The sequence below is a fragment of the Aedes aegypti genome, chromosome 3 (assembly GCF_002204515.2).
Source record: "Aedes aegypti strain LVP_AGWG chromosome 3, AaegL5.0 Primary Assembly, whole genome shotgun sequence".
NCBI lineage: Eukaryota > Metazoa > Arthropoda > Insecta > Diptera > Culicidae > Aedes > Aedes aegypti.
This window is the reverse complement of record NC_035109.1, coordinates 197,643,259-197,662,205: the sequence shown is the minus strand read 5'-3', so window position 1 is coordinate 197,662,205 and position 18,947 is coordinate 197,643,259. Positions and strand designations below refer to the sequence as shown.

The 18,947-nt window shown below is 37.2% G+C and overlaps 1 protein-coding gene across 2 annotated transcripts in view; it reads left to right on the top strand.

Moving 5' to 3' along the window:
* The window catches only part of LOC5565408 (innexin inx1), a 37,372-nt gene that overhangs the window by 11,059 nt on the left and 7,366 nt on the right, over positions 1-18,947 (top strand). For both annotated transcript variants that reach the window (XM_001649704.2, XM_021850339.1), the window contains exons 3-5: positions 6,704-6,811; positions 6,874-7,029; positions 7,083-7,435. In XM_001649704.2, coding sequence (XP_001649754.1) covers positions 6,704-6,811; positions 6,874-7,029; positions 7,083-7,435 — 617 coding nt within the window. The remainder of the gene's footprint in view (positions 1-6,703; positions 6,812-6,873; positions 7,030-7,082; positions 7,436-18,947) is intronic.

The following is an 18,947-nucleotide window of genomic DNA, read 5'->3' as shown; positions in this document are numbered from 1 at the left end:
TAAGCATTTTTTAACATATTTTCATCAATTTTTCAAACCACCACAGCAAAAAAGCCCCACGTGGCCCCACTTTTCTTTCTTCGGGACAATGAAACATATGTTCTTGACTAGTCGTACACAAAAAAATAGCTGCCGCCATTTGCCGCCTTATGAGTTATCCTAGATTTTGTAAAACACTATTTTCAGACTGTTTTTACCAAAATTATAATTAAATCTGAAAACTTTGCTAGTTAATGATGTATATTTACTTTGTTATAGTTAAGCTTCTCATACTTGATGACAAAATATTTTTTAACATTGTTTTTGTATGAAAAAATGGTCAAAATCGATTTTTTGACTGTTTTTACTAAATTGTCATATCGTAATCCACGTCAGTGATAGAGTGTAAGTGTCTTCCGAAGAAATGTCAAAAATGTCTCAATGAACAACTTTGCAGAAGAAAGTTTTTTGCTAGGACGCTCCTATCAAAAGATAAAACTGATCTAGATCAGTTTTCACTTATCTAGATCAAATCTGAATATGTCAAAACATAGTACAAGTTGTTCCAAAACACTTTGTCGAAGACACCAAACCTCTAGGGTGCATATCCAGAGTAGAGTAAAGTGGGGCAAAAGTTCGAATGGGGCAAAGGTTTCTTTTTAAGATTTCTAGCTCATTTCAAAACAAAACTTATAAATGTCGTGATGGCTCGAATGCTATTTAAGTAAGAGACTTTCACTACAAATATCATAAAAATCGATTGAGATTTGGAAAAGTTATGGCTATTTGTTGTTTTTCGACGTGAATATTGTAATTTTTGGTCAAACTTTCCGTGCATGGAACAAATTGAAGATAAAATCTTTTTCAATATTTTATGTAAGGGCGTTTCTAGGCCCATCATAAGGATGCCTTGAGGTGTATTAGTTTTTGCATAAATGCTTGGAAACAATGTTTAGCCCATAGTGGGGCAAAAGTTCGAATCAGCGGGGCAAAAGTTCGAACCATGTATGAACTCACGGAAAAATTTGCAAATTGCCTAAAATCCACATATTATCTTCAAATTCAGCAAAATTAGTCTGATCGTGCGAAAAACGTAACCAAAATTTTACATTTCCATTTAGTTTTACGAAAAAACTGTTTTTTTCAAGTATATTACAATTAACCCTGTTTTGGTCAATTTTTTGTTAAAAATTTAGTGTGTATTTTTCGGCAAACTTAAGTTTACGGCTGGTGTAAAGTATGCCTGTCATAAAAGGATCGATATTTTGTGTTTTAGCCAGCGAACTTTTGCCCCACTCTAGATTCGAACTCTTACCCCACCGGTGGGGTAAAAGTTCATTTAAGACAATCAATTTTGAAATTGTTATAGCTAAAAATGGGTAAATATTTTGACACAAGTTTGTTCAGCAAAATTATAGCCAATATGTTGAAGGTTCACTATATGGTATTTGTTTCGTTTCAACTGCTATTGTTTTCCTGGAAACTTTGATTATATCACTAATGTCGAACTTTTGCCCCACCTTACTCTACTAGAGGTTTTGGCCGTCGAAATCAGCGATCTGCCCCAGTGTGCCTTGTAATTCTACAGTATTGAGCAAAATAAACCATGCATCTTCTTATGTGTTAAATATTATTGATTATATTGGTAGGATATATACTTAAAATGATCAATATTTCCAAAAAAAACTATAACAATTGAAATGAATGAAGTATTATACAGTGCACCTTAAACATTTTGACTACAATTTTTCTGAATGAACCTGTGTCAAAATATTTACTCATTTTCGTTAAAAAAGTTTCAAAATGGATTGACTCAAATGAACTTTTACTCAACCGGTGGGACAAGTTTCATTCTAGTGTGAGGCAAAACACAAAATATCGATGTTGTTAGGACAGGCAAAATTTTTACCAGCCATAAACTTGTGTTTACATTAAAATACACACTGAATTTCAGGAGTAATCGTAATTTACCCAAAAATAGTAGTTTTTCACAAAACAAATTATAAAAGTGAAATTTTTGCGACTTTTTTTGTGCGATGGTAACATGGGCAATGTGTTGAAAAGCATTTTGCAACTTATTGCATAAATAACTATTATGCAAAATTTGCAAAACGATGATTTTTTCAGGACGAATCGTACATTTATCCAACGTGGCTCGCCGAAGTGGATAAATACGACAAGTGTTGAAAAATAGAGTTTTGCAACGAGTTGGATTCAACATTTTTTGCAATTACGTAAAATGTCATTTTAATAGGATGGTTTCTAGAATCACAATTATATTACAAGAAAACACACGTGGACTTCCACGCGTAGTATAGGCCTGAAAGAGAAGAGAAAGCTCATTGACAGTTTGTTGCCTTCGTTGATTCCTTCCAAAGCATCCAAAAGTTCGGATAAATGGGTTAATCAGCTCAATTTTTAAGTAATTAACCGAACTTTACAGTTTACATAAAGTACGTTTTAGTTGCTTATAGAATTATATTTAAAAGAAGTTCAAGTCAAACTTATTCTGAACATTCTAGTTGTTGACAAGTTCATGAGCTACTTTTTTGAGAATTAAGTTCCGTTGTATTCTCTTAATCAGCCAAAAAGCTTCACTGAAACTGGATTTATACCAAAAACGATTTTCGGAGTTCACTGCTTAAGTATAATCCGAACTATTGGTTGCTTGGGTTTTTTTTCCATTTTTGGGCACAACGATTAAATGAACATATTCTATAAGCTTGAAGTTCGATGCCCATATTGGTATAATTAAGGACAGGTTCGAAATTGGCCACATCTCCCGGGGTTCCTCGAACCTACTATAGAGTGGCCATAGCAGATGGTTGTTCTAAAAATGCTTCTGGAAGCCTCAGATTTAAAACCTTGATGTTTGTTGCCCATACTCATATAATTCTGGACATTATTTGAATTGGTTACATACCCCGAGATACTTGGAACCTACTATAGAGTGGTCAGGACAGCCAGTGGTTCTGGATATGCTTTCGAAAGCATCACGTTCAAAAATATTAAAATTTGACACCCACATTGATATTGCACCGCACATGTTCCTAATTGGCCACTTCCCCCAGCACTAGAATCCTGAAACTAGATCAAATTTGCCATCGAATGCTTCCAGATGCATCAAATTTCATCAATTTTTCAAAATGGTATGAGCATTTGAATTTGGGCAAAATTTTGCCTATCTCAACCATTTTGCCTATCCCCTGCAAATCGCTTTATTTTTCACTATTTACATTGACTTTTGTATAAAAATCCAAATTTCAGTGGATTTCAAGGCTTCGTTGTTTTTAAATAGCATGGTATAAGGTAAATTTAAAATAGATTTTTCTAACATGCTGTACATCGTGCAACTAAGCATTCAAATGTGTAAGTTGTTGTGCCACTTGAACGAAATCAAAGAATTATTTTTACATAGTAAATCTTGATATCTATACTTATTGGGGCAAGTGTGCCACTTACTTAGTATACACACATTTTTGGAGTAAAATTTATGAAAATGTAAACAACATCAGCAAAATAATAATAATAAACCAAACGTGGCACCGTTAGTGATTTCTGAAGTGTAGAAGTGTAGAAGCTTACAGTTTTGTTCCCAAAGTAAATTTTGTCTCGAAATATTCTTTGATAACATGTTTTTTTGGCATTTTAAGTTTGCACTGGATTGGATCTAGTTATCAACAACAACATTTTACCGTTATTCAATGCTAATCTACTTTAATGTTATTCAGCTTTTTACGTTAACTTTCCATAAATTACGAATCACCCCCCTTTTGACATTTCTTGCCTACACTATAATTTTTATGGTTCAATCGAAGCACGCTTTGTCATGAAGAAAATTTTTGTTGTTGACGATTCGATGTCAGAATTTTCAAATCTTGTTTTCACGTAATCAAAGTTGGATATATTTTATCCATTTTATAATTATTTGTATATACATTTTAGCTCAACAAGAAGCATGAACTAATAGTAACCTGAGGTACACATTGAAGTCACTATGTGTTCAAACATTTTCCCAACCATCAACCTACTGATTAGTATTAAACATGACTCTGGCTGGAAGTGAAACCGTTGATCTCCTTTCAACATTCCGACGATTGTGAAAAGTTTCTAAAGTCAGTCGAGCCCTTACATAAGATCGGACCAAAATTATAGATACCAAGTTATATTTTTATTTAAATTATCGACATTGCCCCTGGCATAATCATTTTATTGGATTTTTAGAATGTGCAAATGTCGAATCTATAGGTTTTGTCATCTGGAAAATGCCAATAAATTTACAGCTCCAGGTCAATGTGTGAACTTGAGAAAAAATTCCATTATCAGTTTTTTTACAGAACTCAATCCAGATCTGTCATATTGTTTTGCAAGCTAGCAGAATCAAGCTTCTGTTAATAGTAGCCTCTACGTTATGAACACAACATTATGACTAACATCATCTTGATTCGAGAGATTTAAAAAAATCGAAAGTGATTCTTGAATAAAGTCAGTATGTAAGGGTCTTCTGCATTAGTCTCCCAACTCCAGTTATTTAAATGCGGCAACTATCCCATTTCCATAAATCTATCAACTCCAGTCTGAGATATGTCACCATCCATAAATATAAGAAATAAACATAAAGTTATTGAAAAAGCGCAAGACTAAATATAATTGTAAAATTATAATACTGAATAATTCATAACAAATGTAGTGAACATTTTTGACAACTCAATCAACAAAGTCAGATCATCGCCTGCTAAGGCGTAGCTATAAAATACGTAGGCAAGAAATGTCAAAATATAATCACCCCTTGTTGTTTTATAGTCAGCAGCGTAAAAAGCTGGTATCCGCCGTAATCCATGGTACATATTCCATATATTTAACGGCATGGAGACAAAAATAATAATTTCAGTAATTCGGATTGACTAGTGGAGAGTTCAGCATATGATACACCTTGTTATAAAGCATCCCCTCATGGCGGTAAATCTTAAAATATGTTATATCGTCCCCTTAATGCTACAACTAGATAACCCGAATTTACGATTTTTAGAGTTCTATCTGTCGAAACATACATCTTAATTCAATCTACCAGATATTCACAGATCATAAGCGTGTGATACAAAGTAAACAAGTCAAGGATTACTTTTCAATCATATTCTTTGTGATTATCCATCACCTTGTGAAACGGTCAAACTTTCAATGTTGAATAGTTCGAAATTTGGATTTTCGAGTTATCTACTTGTAACATTAAGGGGACGATGTGTAAGTAATATAAATAGGAGATTTTCATTACACGTAGAACTAATGGTGGTGTTTATTCGGTGGCCGTCTTGCCCCATAGGGGTGGCACACTTGCCCCATAGTGCTGAAAAATACGCTATTTTGACTGACATTTGAGAAATTTCAAAACTAATGCTTTTAGAAGATATTTTCTTTAGCACAGTACTCAAGAAAACATGAGAAACTAACATCATGATACTAAACTTATGGGTTTGATAAGTTTTGGATAAAGTTAGAAATCAGTTTGCTTAAGGTGGCACACTTGCCCTAAATTCTGCTTATTTTGTTGCAATGGAATTAAAATTCTGACTTTTTTTTTCATTAACTTTGGGAAGATTTTCAATCATCTTTTTACAATTTTCGCAATAATTTTTCTCAGTTAGATGATTGTTGTTTTTTCCTGTTTTCAATTAGTCATTGCAATGTTCTTAAAAAGAGTACCGTCAAAGGGGTATCTTTGATAATGCGGGTAATAGTGAGGGATCCACAACATACTAAACGAAATAACATAATTTATGTTAATTAGTTAAGCAAAACGAATGCAAAAGTAAAGAGTATTAGTATGACTGTTCGTGCTCATCTCAGACGCGCCATCGTTGTTAATTCCACAAGCAGTAGCGTGTAGCTTCTCCAGTTGGCGCCAATCCATCTGCGTGCCAAACCGTGCAGCGTGTGCTGTAAATGAATAGTGCAATTATTCTCTATCCGTACTGTGCGCCTATATAGGGCGGACCGATTTAGCCTTAAGTTTGTAGTTTGTTCCGTTTCCCCCACCAAGTAGGCACGCTGCCTCTCGGTGGCAATAAATCAGTAAAGTGTATAAGTCGATTGTTTGATTTGTCGTCCGGGTACAAGACACAACGTAGGGAAAAACGTCATGGCCGAAAAGGGCAATTTTCGGTGGATTTGAAGCTTTGAAGCTTTATTTTCAAATATTTAAAATCGATTAAATTTCAGCATTTTCGAACAATCTGTTTTACGGTCATTATTTAGTGAAATTTTAAAGAGTTCGTCACATGCCCTGATAGTGAGACATGAATCATGTCACAAATCTGTTAGCGAAAATCATTTTTACAAATTGGGCCATTTTTGTAATCGAGGTCAAACATTTCCATATAAAGCTATCGCACCCTTCTCTTTCTAGCAACAAGATCAAATGGGATTTTTTGTTTGTTGTTTTCATACGGAAACAATTTCCGTATGAAAACGACAAATTAAAATATTTTGAATTGAATTGCATTGAAAATTCATCAAAAAAAATTTATCAAAGTTACCCAGTTTTACGGTACCACTATATTTTTTATCTAAGATATGCACAGCACATACAATCATCAAACTGTTTAAATGATCGATCCCAATATTTTTGACAATCCAATTGTTTCCAACATATTTCCGATACAGTTGCTGTCAACCCATCACTGTAGCAGAGTATCTTCATTTTTTTCAACCAACTTTTTTGTTACAGGTAGGACGCGAAGTGGCTCACCCTGGCGTAGCTAACGATTTTAATGACGAGGATGCTAAAAAGTATTACACGTACTATCAATGGGTTTGTTTTGTACTTTTCTTCCAGGTAATAGTAATCGTAAAAAAGTAGTGAACGCGTCGTTTAAAGTAAAAATTTATATATTTTAGGCAGCGGCATGTTATTTGCCTAAATTTTTATGGGATGCAACGGAAGGAGGATTAATGCGTACTATTGTTATGGGACTAAACATCGGAATATGTCGAGAAGATGAAAAATGTGCCAAAAAACAAGCCCTTATAGAATACGTTTTGAAACGATTAAGAGTAAGTTAAGCTTGATTTCACACGGATAGTACTGAGGAGATTTATTATTTTAGCGGCACAAATTATATGTACTGCGGTACTTCGCATGTGAAGCACTTTGTTTTGTGAACATCTTAGTGCAACTGTGGATGATGAATCGTTTTTTCGATGGCGAATTCTATTCATATGGATGGAAGGTACTGAAATTTTCGGAAGTTCCACAAGATCAACGCTTAGATCCGATGGTTTACGTATTCCCACGAGTTACAAAATGCATTTTCTACAAATACGGAGCATCAGGAACAATTCAAAAACACGATTCTTTGTGTATACTTCCACTAAATATTGTGAATGAGAAGACTTACATCTTCATTTGGTTCTGGTTTATTATATTAGCCACAATGTTATTCTGCTTGTTGATATACAGGTAAGTACAATAAATATTATTTTAAAAATAATATAATTATGTTTTAATGAAGAGTGTACAGTACGGTGGTTCAAAATATCGTTTTTTCTACAAACCGGTTTTTCAATTCTAGGTCGAATTTTGAGGCAAAGCTTGTAATTTATTCTATCGGTTATAAGAGTTTTTTTACCTACCCTTGAAGGTTAGAACTACGCTATTATTAGATACATATATCAGCTAAAACTTTTTTGGAAGCCGCCCTCCAATGCTTATTTAGCGCGTAATATAAAAAAAATCGTCTTCCACAAATAAAAATAGTCACCGAATTATTGAAGTTTATGCATAAATGAATATTTTTTCTGCCTCTCTTCCATTCTGCTGTGAATTTCTACACTAACTGGCATTTCTACTGGGTTCAAGTTTAACGATGCTACACTCCCAGGCGAAGCAGAAGAAAGGAAGATAGAAAGTAGTCATAAATTACTAAATCACTAGAAAATAGTAATTCTGTGACTATCCAGACTTCTGAGTTATTTTTTTCCCACCACACTGAAATGAATTTTGTTGTAGAAACTATTGAATCCATTGTAAAATTAAAAACAGCACCAACGACTTTCAACCGGCTACATTAATCTGTTAACTCAGGGGTTTTCAGCGTTTATGGCTCGCGGAGCACTTTTTGGAATAAAATGGTTGCGCAGAGCACCAGTTTTTTTATCATTAGTCCGTTTTGAAATCTGCATTTTCAACATGCTCAAATCGACCCTATAATTCCATCGGAAATCGTGAAGTAAAATTTTTGTTGATCAGTCCTGTGTTATTTGATTTAATTTTACACTTTTTTATACCAAGGTTAAATTGCGACAATAAGGCATCTGTATGAAACTATATTTGGCTTTTCGTTAAATATTTAAAAAATATTGTTTTATATTTCTTGAAAATTGCAGAAATGCGTTGATTGGGAAATTTCCCGACTTTTGTTGTTAGCTCAAACAACTGAGCGGTTTGTGCAGCGGAATATTTATTTTGAGGCCTTAAGAAATGTGTCTGGATGGGTTAACACAAATATTCATAATTTTGTTGAAACTCGTGTAATATTTCTAATTTTCGTATCACGGAGTCAAAATTTCCACTATGATCCTTAGATTTGTTTTTAGATAAGGATAAGTATCCCAAAAAAACTCAAATAAAAAAAAATCAAAATATTCTGTCCGGGCAAATTAATTCTTCACGTTGTGGTGAATTTTGATCAGCTGTTCCCGCTGTTCCTCTACGGTCTCCACTCAAGCTTCTGGTTTTACTCCAATGATTAAGATTTACTCAGGTGGTGCAGATCATTGATGCGTGACACTAGTTCTCTCTTTTATTCTTTCGCTATTGTTATGCAGAGCAAATGGTGACGTCAGCTGAAAAAAAAGAAAGAAAGAATGGCACGAATCTATGATTTGCGCAACCTAAGTAATTTTAGAACATTGGTCTCAACTTTGTTGATCTTCTGATTTGAATCAGAATTTGAATCAGAAGATCAACAAAGTTGAGACCAATGTTCTAAATTTACTTAGGTGGCGCAAATCATAGATTCGTGCCATTCTTTCTTTCTATATAGTGGCCATGGGAAAAAAAGGAGCCATCATCTTCGGTTCCCACTGGGAAGGTGTTCCCCAAGACAGTTCAATATTAGTAAACAAATACTCGTTTCGGGACAAACAATCTAAAATGGCGAATAAACAATGTATGGGGGAAATGTGTTTAATACTACTTAATGCTGGTTTTAAGAGACACACAGTTGTAAACGCTTGAAACATTTGATTCTGAACAAAAACGTTTTTTATGGTGAGCAGTTTGATGAAATGGGAAATTATTATAGATTCGATTTGGCCAAAGTGAGTAATTACTCTTGAGTTTAATTTTTTTTCTTTTTTTTTTCATTTCTTCATTAGTATCATTCCAAACATTACATTCATTTCTTATATCTAGGTGTTCTGTGTTATTAGACAACACTATCATCCTAATTTGGTAAAACAAATTTAAGATTTTATTAACATTTTGTTAACAACATATAACATTTCATTTGCCGTAGCAGTTCAGATTTTTTACAGGTGAGTTGATTTCACCTGCTTATAAGAGAAAAAAAACGCTTTAAATATACTTAACCTAACTTAACCTAAACATATAACGCATTAATCGTGGCAATAGAAGATTGTAACGATTTTTGCCTGAAATTATTTATTATTTTATTTGACATTTGTTCCAATGTTTCAACATTGGATATTCTATGTAACTCATTGGTACTATACCAGGGAGGAAGCCTCAGAATCATTTTCAAAATTTTATTTTGAATTCTCTGCAGAGCTTTCTTCCTGGTATTACAACAGCTAGTCCATATTGGTACAGCATACAACATGGCTGGCCTGAAAACTTGTTTGAATATCAAAAGCTTGTTCTTAAGACAAAGTTTTGATTTTCTATTAATAAGGGGATAAAGACATTTTACATATTTATTACATTTGGCTCAATGCCCTCAATGTGATTTTTGAAAGTTAAATTCTTATCAAGCATGAGCCCTAGATACTTAACTTCATCTGACCAATTTATTGGAATCCCTCTCATCGTGACAACATGTCTACTTGAAGGTTTCAAATAAAGAGCTCTTGGTTTATGTGGGAATATTATTAGTTGAGTTTTGGAAGCATTAGGAGAAATCTTCCATTTTTGCAAGTATGAAGAAAAAATATCCAAACTTTTTTGCAATCGACTACAGATGACACGCAGGCTTCGACCTTTGGCGGAGAGGCCTGTGTCATCCGCAAACAAAGATTTTTGACATCCCTGAGGTAACTCAGGTTAGTCAGATGTGAAAATATTGTATAATACTGGTCCCAAAATGCTGCCTTGAGGAACACCAGCTCTTACAGGAAGTCTTTCAGATCTGGAGTTCTGATAATTAACCTGAAGTGTACGATTTGACAGATAACTTTGAATTATTCTAACAATGTATGTTGGAAAATTAAAGTTTTTTAATTTTACAATCAAACCTTCATGCCAAACACTGTCGAATGCTTTTTCTATGTCTAGAAGAGCAAGACCAGTAGAATAGCCTTCAGATTTGTTGGAACGGATCAAATTTGTTACACGTAAAAGTTGATGAGTGGTCGAATGTCCATGGCGGAATCCGAACTGTTCATTGGCAAAAATTGAATTTTCGTTGATGTGGGCCATCATTCTGTTCAAAATAACCTTTTCAAAAAGTTTACTGATGGAGGAAAGCAAACTGATTGGACGATAGCTAGAAGCTTCTGCTGGATTTTTGTCTGGTTTTAAAATTGGAACAACCTTAGCATTTTTCCATTTGTCAGGAAAATATGCTAATTGAAAACATTTGTTAAATATATCAACTAGAAATGATAAGCTACTTTCTGTAAGTTTCTTGATGAGGATGTAGAAAATTCCATCATCGCCAGGAGCTTTCATATTTTTGAATTTTTTAATAATAGTTCTCACTTCTTCCAAATCAGTCTCCCAGGCATTTTCGAAAACGTTCTCTTGATTAAGAATATTTTCGAACTCCTGAGTAACTTCATTTTCAATTGGACTAGTAAGTCCTAAATTAATATTGTGCGCACTTTCAAACTGCATAGCAAGTTTTTTAGCTTTTTCGCAATTAGTTAGTAATAATATGTTTTCCTCTTTTAATGCCGGTATAGGCTTCTGAGGTTTTTTCAAGATTTTAGATAATTTCCAAAAGGGCTTAGAGCCAGGGTCCAATTGAGAAATTTTATTTTCAAAATTTTTGTTTCTTAATTGAGCAAAACGCTTTTTTATTTCTTTCTGCAAATCCTGCCATATAATTTTCATAGCAGGATCGCGAGTGCGTTGAAATTGCCTTCTCCTCACGTTTTTCAGACGGATCAATTTGATTTGTAAATTTTACACCTACTTGGACTGCTTCAGTCATAGTGGTGGCTTTGAACATTGCATCAATCATTAGATTCAATTTTTCAGTTAGAAAATTAAAAGCAGAGGCAGACATGTCATGTGATTTCTCATTAGAATTTCCGGTAGATATCAGGTATCAGAAGGCCGGCTACAAAGGCACGTTCCCCACCAGTTGGGAGATTTGTGCCATCGCCATATTTGAGCCTATTTCATCATCTACCCGATGGGAGAGGAAAGGGAAGGGAAAGATGCGAGGAAATAGGAGTGGGGTCCCTTGAAGAGGGAAGCTCGCATAAGCGAAATGAGAGCATGTAGCTCCATACCACAATGGGTTCGAACAGCGCCCTAAAAAGGACACTGCAAAACGCATGAGCGTAAAGAGAGCCTATAGCTCATTACCACAGCGGGTTAAGAATAACAGAATATCCTGAAGATTCAGGCTTCTGAATTCAGTTTCACTTAATAAGTGTTTACCAAGTAATTGGAATCGCATTTGCGAAAAAAACTGAACAGTTACATATCAGGTGATATGAAGTTCCATAATCGGAGTCACAACTATCACACACAAATGAGTCAGCACGCTGAATATTTGCCATGTGATAGTTGAGTCGGCAGTGGCCTGTCAACGCTCTGACCAAGAGACTGCAATTCTGCTTTGACAGATTTGTTAAATACTTCGCCACCCTTGGAGGTGGCTCAGTAATGTACAATTTTGTTTGACGACATGACTCCAAACTATTCCAATATTGCTTGTGCTGAGTTGCCGCCCAAGAGTTTATCTGAAGCTTCACCCAGCACTTGGAAATTGGAATAGCCGGCTCAGGGCCAATGAAGTCATGTGATGCTCCATCGCGAGCTAGCTCATCAGCCAATTCATTTCCAGCGATGAAAGAATGGCCAGGTACCCATACAAGGTTTACAGAGTTGACTGAATTCAGTTCCTCAATTTGAGTTCGACATGCGATAACAAGCTTCGACCTTGAGTTGGCCGAAGCAAGAGCTTTTATAGCAGCCTGACTATCTGAACAGAAGTATATGACTTTACCCATTACGCGCTGTTGAAGTGCTGATTGCACTCCACACAAAAGAGCAAATATTTCCGCCTGAAAAACGGTGCAGTTTCTACCAAGTGAGTAAAACTGATTCAGCCTTAGCTCACGAGAATATACTCCTGCACCAGCTCTACCTTCAAGAAGGGAGCCATCAGTGTAACATACTATATTGGTTGATATACTTCTTTCCAAATAGCCAGACGTCCACTCTTCCCGTGAAGGGAATTGTGTGGTAAATGTCCTGTAAGGAAAGTGACAAGCAATTGTGAGATCACTTGGAGAAAGGACAATTTTGTCCCAATTCACCAAAAGTGGAAACAACGAAGTGTGTGTAGATCTACGATTCACTGGATTTTTCTCCAGTAGATCCAGTACCCATAAACGGTAAGAGCAAGAAAGTGCTTCTTGTTTAAGATGTATGTGTAGTGGCGCAACGTCGAAAAGGGCCTCGAGCGCTGCTGTGGGAGTTGTAGAGAACGCACCAGACATCGCCATCAAGCACATCCTTTGGAGATGGCCCAATTTTGACTGGATTATTCTCACTTCACCCTTTTGCCACCACACAAGACATCCATATGCCAATATTGGTCGAACAACTGTTGTGTAAATCCATTTGATATATTTGGGATTGAGGCCCCAAGTTTTACCAAAGGTTCGCCGGCATTGACCGAAGGCCATGCAAGCTTTTTTGACTCTGAAATCAATGTGAGGTGTCCATGAAAGTTTGGAATCTAGAATGACTCCGACATACTTTACTTGATCAGTCACATTAATCTCAGTGCCAAAAAGACTTAAAGGTCGAATTCCATCGCGGTTTCGTCTTTCCGTAAAAAGAACAATAGATGTTTTATTCGGGTTAACCGAAAGGCCATATTGGCGACACCAACTCTCGACTACCTGAAGAGCACTTTGCATCAGGTCGAATAGGGTGCTTATGCACATACCAACTATCAAAGATAGATAGTCGTCGGCAAATCCATAAGTTGGAAAACCGCAATTATTGAGTTGCCTCAATAGCGTATCTGCTACGAGATTCCACAAAAGTGGTGATAAGACTCCCCCTTGGGGGCATCCCCAAACACTCAATTTTCGAATCGCTGCTTGACGCAATGTCGAGAAGAGATGTCGGTTTTTGAGCATTTGATGAATCCAATTGGTAATCATTGTAGGTACCGTAAAACGGGGTAACTTTGATAATGCGGGTAACTTTGATAGTGCGTAACCCACCGCATACTAGATGAAATATCATAATTTCTGTTAATTAGTTAAGCAAAACGAATGCAAAACTAAAGAATATTAGTATGACACTTCATGTAAGAGCGGTTTTCATTTTAATCAAGAACATTTTAGGCTTTTTATACGAATTTAAAAAATTTACAGAATTTCAGCATTTTCAAAACGCTTACAAACAATCTGTTCTACGATCACTATTTGATGTAGTTTTGAATAGTTGGCCACTTATCTTTGATAGCCTAGTTGTCATAGAACTTGAATACGGTCTCAAATCTCTTAGCGAAAAGCATATTCACAAACTGGGACCATTTTTGTAATCTAAGTCAAAAATTTCCATATAACGTTAAACGCCTAGAGGTATGCAATGCCCTACAAATGTTCGTTATTCATTCAATTTTGTTCGAATCATACTCCATTATCAAAGTTACCCCAAAACAGAAAACCAGCTTTCGATTATATAAAAAATTATATATCCATTCAGAATAAATCTTTTGGCAATTTATCGACTGTAATCGATAGCTAGGATGCCAGTACTTGTTTTAAAAATATAAATTGTAAATCTTTGAAACAGCATGCAAAAATATTCAAGTTTTCTTCGAAAAAACTATCAAAGTTACCCCGTTTTACGGTAGCCCATGGTTTCGTGCGGCTTCCAATATGGCATCGAAAGACACGTTATCAAAGGCACCCTCAATATCCAAGAAAACACCCAAGCAGGATTGCTTCTGAGCGAATGCTTTCTCGATATCGTATACAACTTTGTGTAAAAGAGTCACAGTGGACTTTCCAGATTGGTAAGCATGTTGATTCACATGAAGAGGCATGTTTGCCAAATAAACATCACGGATGTGATGATCGATAATGCGTTCCAGACATTTCAGAAGAAAAGAGGTCAAACTGATTGGTCTAAAACTCTTCGCTTCTTCATACGACGCACGTCCTCCTTTCGGGATAAACTTTACAGTAATATCACGCCAGGATCTGGGAATGTACCCGGTAGCAAAACTGCTTACAAGTAGCTGTTTCAAAACATGTTTGATAAACTCAATTCCCTTTTGGAGCAGAACAGGATAAATCCCATCCGCTCCTGGAGATTTGAAAGGAGCAAAACTATTAAGTGCCCATTGAATCGATTCAGTAGTTACGATACTGCGAGCCGAGGCCAGAGACTCGTAACTACATGAAAAGACATTTGGTTCATCCGTAGATGCTATGTCCACACATCCGGGGAAGTGTGTATTGAATAAACATTCTAAAACTTCTTCATCGGAAGAAGTAAACTCACCATTAGGTAAGCGAATTTCGTTCACTTGGAAATCCTTAGATTTTGCAAGGATTTTGTTCAGCCGACTGGCTTCACTCAAACTGGAAACATTTGTACAAAGGTTTTTCCAACCGGATCGTTCAGCAGAACGAAGAGCCTCCTTGTAAGCCTTGCGAGCCGACTTGAACGACTCTGATCCAGCTGAACGGAGTCGGTTCCAACTCCTTCTACATTGTTTCCTGAGTCTAGTCAGATCGGAATTCCACCATGGGGTCCCTTTGTAGTCTTTACAGACCGCAGAGGACATGCTTCTTCAAAAGCATCCATAATGTAGGATGTTGTAGTATCAACTGCATCATCCAGATCACTTGGATTTTCAATGAACGGAGAATATCCATGAAATTTGGTCGCAACCAATTCAATATAGAGTTCCCAGTTTGTTGACCGGGGATTCCTAAAACGCAATGTCTGCGCAGTTACATTTGAATTTTCAAAGAAGATGTAGCGATGATCAGATAATGATTCCTCATTTGATACATGCCAATTCGTCAACTCGTGACTGATTCTATTCGAGCAGAGCGTTATGTCTAACACTTCTTCTCTATTAGAAACCATGAAGGTTGGGCGATTGCCTATGTTAAGTAATCCAAGGTCTGTACTACTTAAGTATTCCATCAGACTGGAGCCTCTCAAATTGATATCTGAGCTGCCCCAGATGATGTGATGAGCATTAGCATCACTGCCCACAATCAGCGGAAAGCCTTTTGTTACGCAGTGTACGACAACTCGTTTGAAGTCATCCGTTGGGGATGGTTCATCATGTGGTAAATATACCGAACAATAGACGTATTTCCTGTTGAGGTCACCAACAGAAACATCGATTGTGACAGCACATACATCTCTGGTAGTAAACTCAGAAATGAGTGTAGCAACGATTGCTTTATTAACGAGCACGTTTGCGCGGGGCATGGAGCGCGAGTTTGCCATTTCATGTTTGCTGAAAGTAGCAAAAACTGGGTCGACAAGGTTACCTAGATAGAAGTTCCCTCTACGAAAGTAGGGTTCTTGAACTAGCGCCACTTGGGCTGCACCATTTTGCATGAGTCTGCAAAGATTGGTCGTTGCTGTTCTTTTATGCTGAAGATTGATCTGAGCTCACCTAACCGTAGCCACTACCCAAACTAGGCAGGATTAAGCTTTTTGCAATCTCAGCACGAAAAAGACCAGCAACGAAAAAACCAGATCGGTATCTATTTAAAGTCGCCAAAGGCGCAAGAGCACAGAATACACTGTGTAAAACGCATAATGCGAATCCATATAGGTGATAATTTAAATTAAATGTCAACATATTCATAATCCCACCCTTATTAAGCCTCAGGATAGAGACTGAAGAAGGGCAGCCGATTATCTCGGAGAAACACAAGGTCACCTGCACCATTGCTCCGGGTAGCACAGGAAGGACTCAATACTGTGGAGGGCGCCCTGGTACCCCACAGGCTCCGTTAGCGGTTAGGTTTTATTTAGACCCCCCTAACCATTCATTCCTAGGCACGGTACGCATCACACCATAAATTAGGGGTCACCTGTGAGGTGGACTTTTACCACCGGAACAGGCAGTCCGTAGTGTTAATTCTTAGCCAGTTGAAAAAACCGCTACCGATACTACGCGGCTATCTAGGCTGCTCGGGAAAAGGAGGTTAATATTGATGATTAACTCCTGACGTGCCCAAGCAGCCGGCAAACATTGCATCAATCATTAGATTCAATTGTTCAGTTAGAAAATTAAAATCAGAGGCAGACATGTCATGTGATTTCCCATTAGAATTTCCGGTAGACGAAGAAGCGAAATTACCTGTGGCGGTAGGGTTTTTTCCATTTGATTTGAAAAAAGTAGAATGGGTACCCATGGATCGAACAGGGGAGGAGTTCAAATTTCCTGCTACGATATCGGCAAAGGATTTACCGTGAGTAGATACATTCGAAATTGATAGATTCGAACGGCTACCCGACGGATTAAAATTAGTTTGTGAATGAGCATGATTATGATTTTCCTGATGGGTATGATTCATGATCAAGCGATCGTTAACTGAAAAATGAGCATTGTTCGATACTCTGCCAGGCAAATTGCGGAAACGACCGTTATCGTAACGGATATTATCTTTCATCTGCCTGGCACGAGCCTCAATGACCCTTTTGCGTGAAGGGCATTCCCAAAAGTTAGCTTTATGAGGGCCCTTGCAATTGGCGCATTCAAACTTTCTGGTATCTTCTTTCACAGGACAGACGTCCTTAGCGTGAGAAGAACCTCCGCAAATCATGCATTTAGCATCCATGCGACAATTTTTTGTACCATGACCCCACTTTTGGCACCGACGGCACTGAGTGGGATTCTGGTTTTTTCCTCCAGGTTTCTGGAAATGTTCCCATGTCACACGGACATCGAACATAAGTTTAGCTTTTTCTAAAGCTTTAATGTTATTTAGTTCTTTTTTGTTAAAGTGAACTAAATAATATTCTTGAGAAAGCCCTTTCCGAACAATGCCAGATTGGGTTTTTCATAATGATTACTTGGACTGGGGAAAATCCAAGTAAATCATTTTTGATCTCTTCAGGTGACTTATAGTCACTTGAGAGACCTTTCAAGACAACTTTGAACAAACGTTCAGTTTTGTCGTCATAAGTAAAAAAATTGTGCTTCTTCTCTTCAAGATGTCTGAGAAGAAGTTCACGATCTTTAAGAGTTTCCGGCAAAACGCGGCAGTCTCCTTTCTTTGCGATTTGGAAGGAAACCTTGATTCCCCTAATGGAGTTCAAGATCTCCTGCCTAAATCCCCCAAATTCGGAACAACTGACCACGATAGGCGGCACTCTTTGCTTCCTCACTTGAATCAAAGAGCCTGGGCTAGAGGCTGCTTCGATTTGGTGTTCGGAAAATTTGTCTAGAGCATCGAACTGATTGCTCATTTCGATACAATTATTCATTTCACCCTTGGAAGAAAGTTCGCATTCCGGGGAAGCGTCCTTTCTTCCATTCTTGCCACGTGTAGTGACAGTTTTAAAACCCACTTTTTTGGAAGGAAGTAGTGAATTCAGAGATTCACCCTTCCTTTTGTTAGTTGTTGATACCATGTTTAGTTAATAAACGAAAGAAGACGTGACCTTCGAGAGGTTTTTTCCCAAGACGGTGTCCAAGAAGGATTACCACCGCTAGCTTTCGCCAACGGGTCCAACGAAAAATCAAAGGCACGGGTCCAAACAAGGATCGTAAAGGGATCAATAGTAGAAAAAATAGTACTGAAAAGTACTGTTTTAGTAGCACTGAAAAGTACCGTTTTTAATTTTAGCACTGAAAAGTACTGACTCTTGAGTTTAATGCTCACTACAAAAACATGGCTACTTAGCAGTGGGCTGGAATGGCTGGAATGCACTACTTTTTCATTGTTTGGTATGGCGGTGACTGCAATCCCCTCATCCGTCCCGGAAACGACCTTGGTGCCTGTACTGGCCGTTCAAATACCTATATTGACAGGTTCCAACACCGGAGCCTTTATGTTAATTGTGTGCGGACATATTTCCCCGTTTTATTCCCAAGACCCCAACCAAGTGGAAATTTGAATCATCAGGACATGTAGAGAGCCGCCACGACGAAATTCTTCACGAATCCCCTTCTTATCCTTCGCATGAAGTTGCTGTGGTGCTCCAGCCGAATAATTTTCGAAGAGTTCTACTCTCTCCTGGTTTTGAGGCCAGTGGAAAATTGGCGACGAAAAATTTCACTCATGGCAAGTATATTGTCTTAGAAGCTATTTGATCTCAAATGGAAATCCGGAACATTGCCGCTTTCAAAGTTGCAAGAGCTTTTCGATTGACATTGTTTGATTCGGATTCCACCCCGGCTTCCACGGATATGCGGGAATAAAAATGATACGCTTTCGCACAGTGAAATCTTCGTTGCCAGTTTGTGCAGTTTGCCGCCGACTGCAAAACCACAAGAGAGCAGGATTATTTTTGAAACCTGCACCACAGCAGCTTCAGGTAATGAGATGAA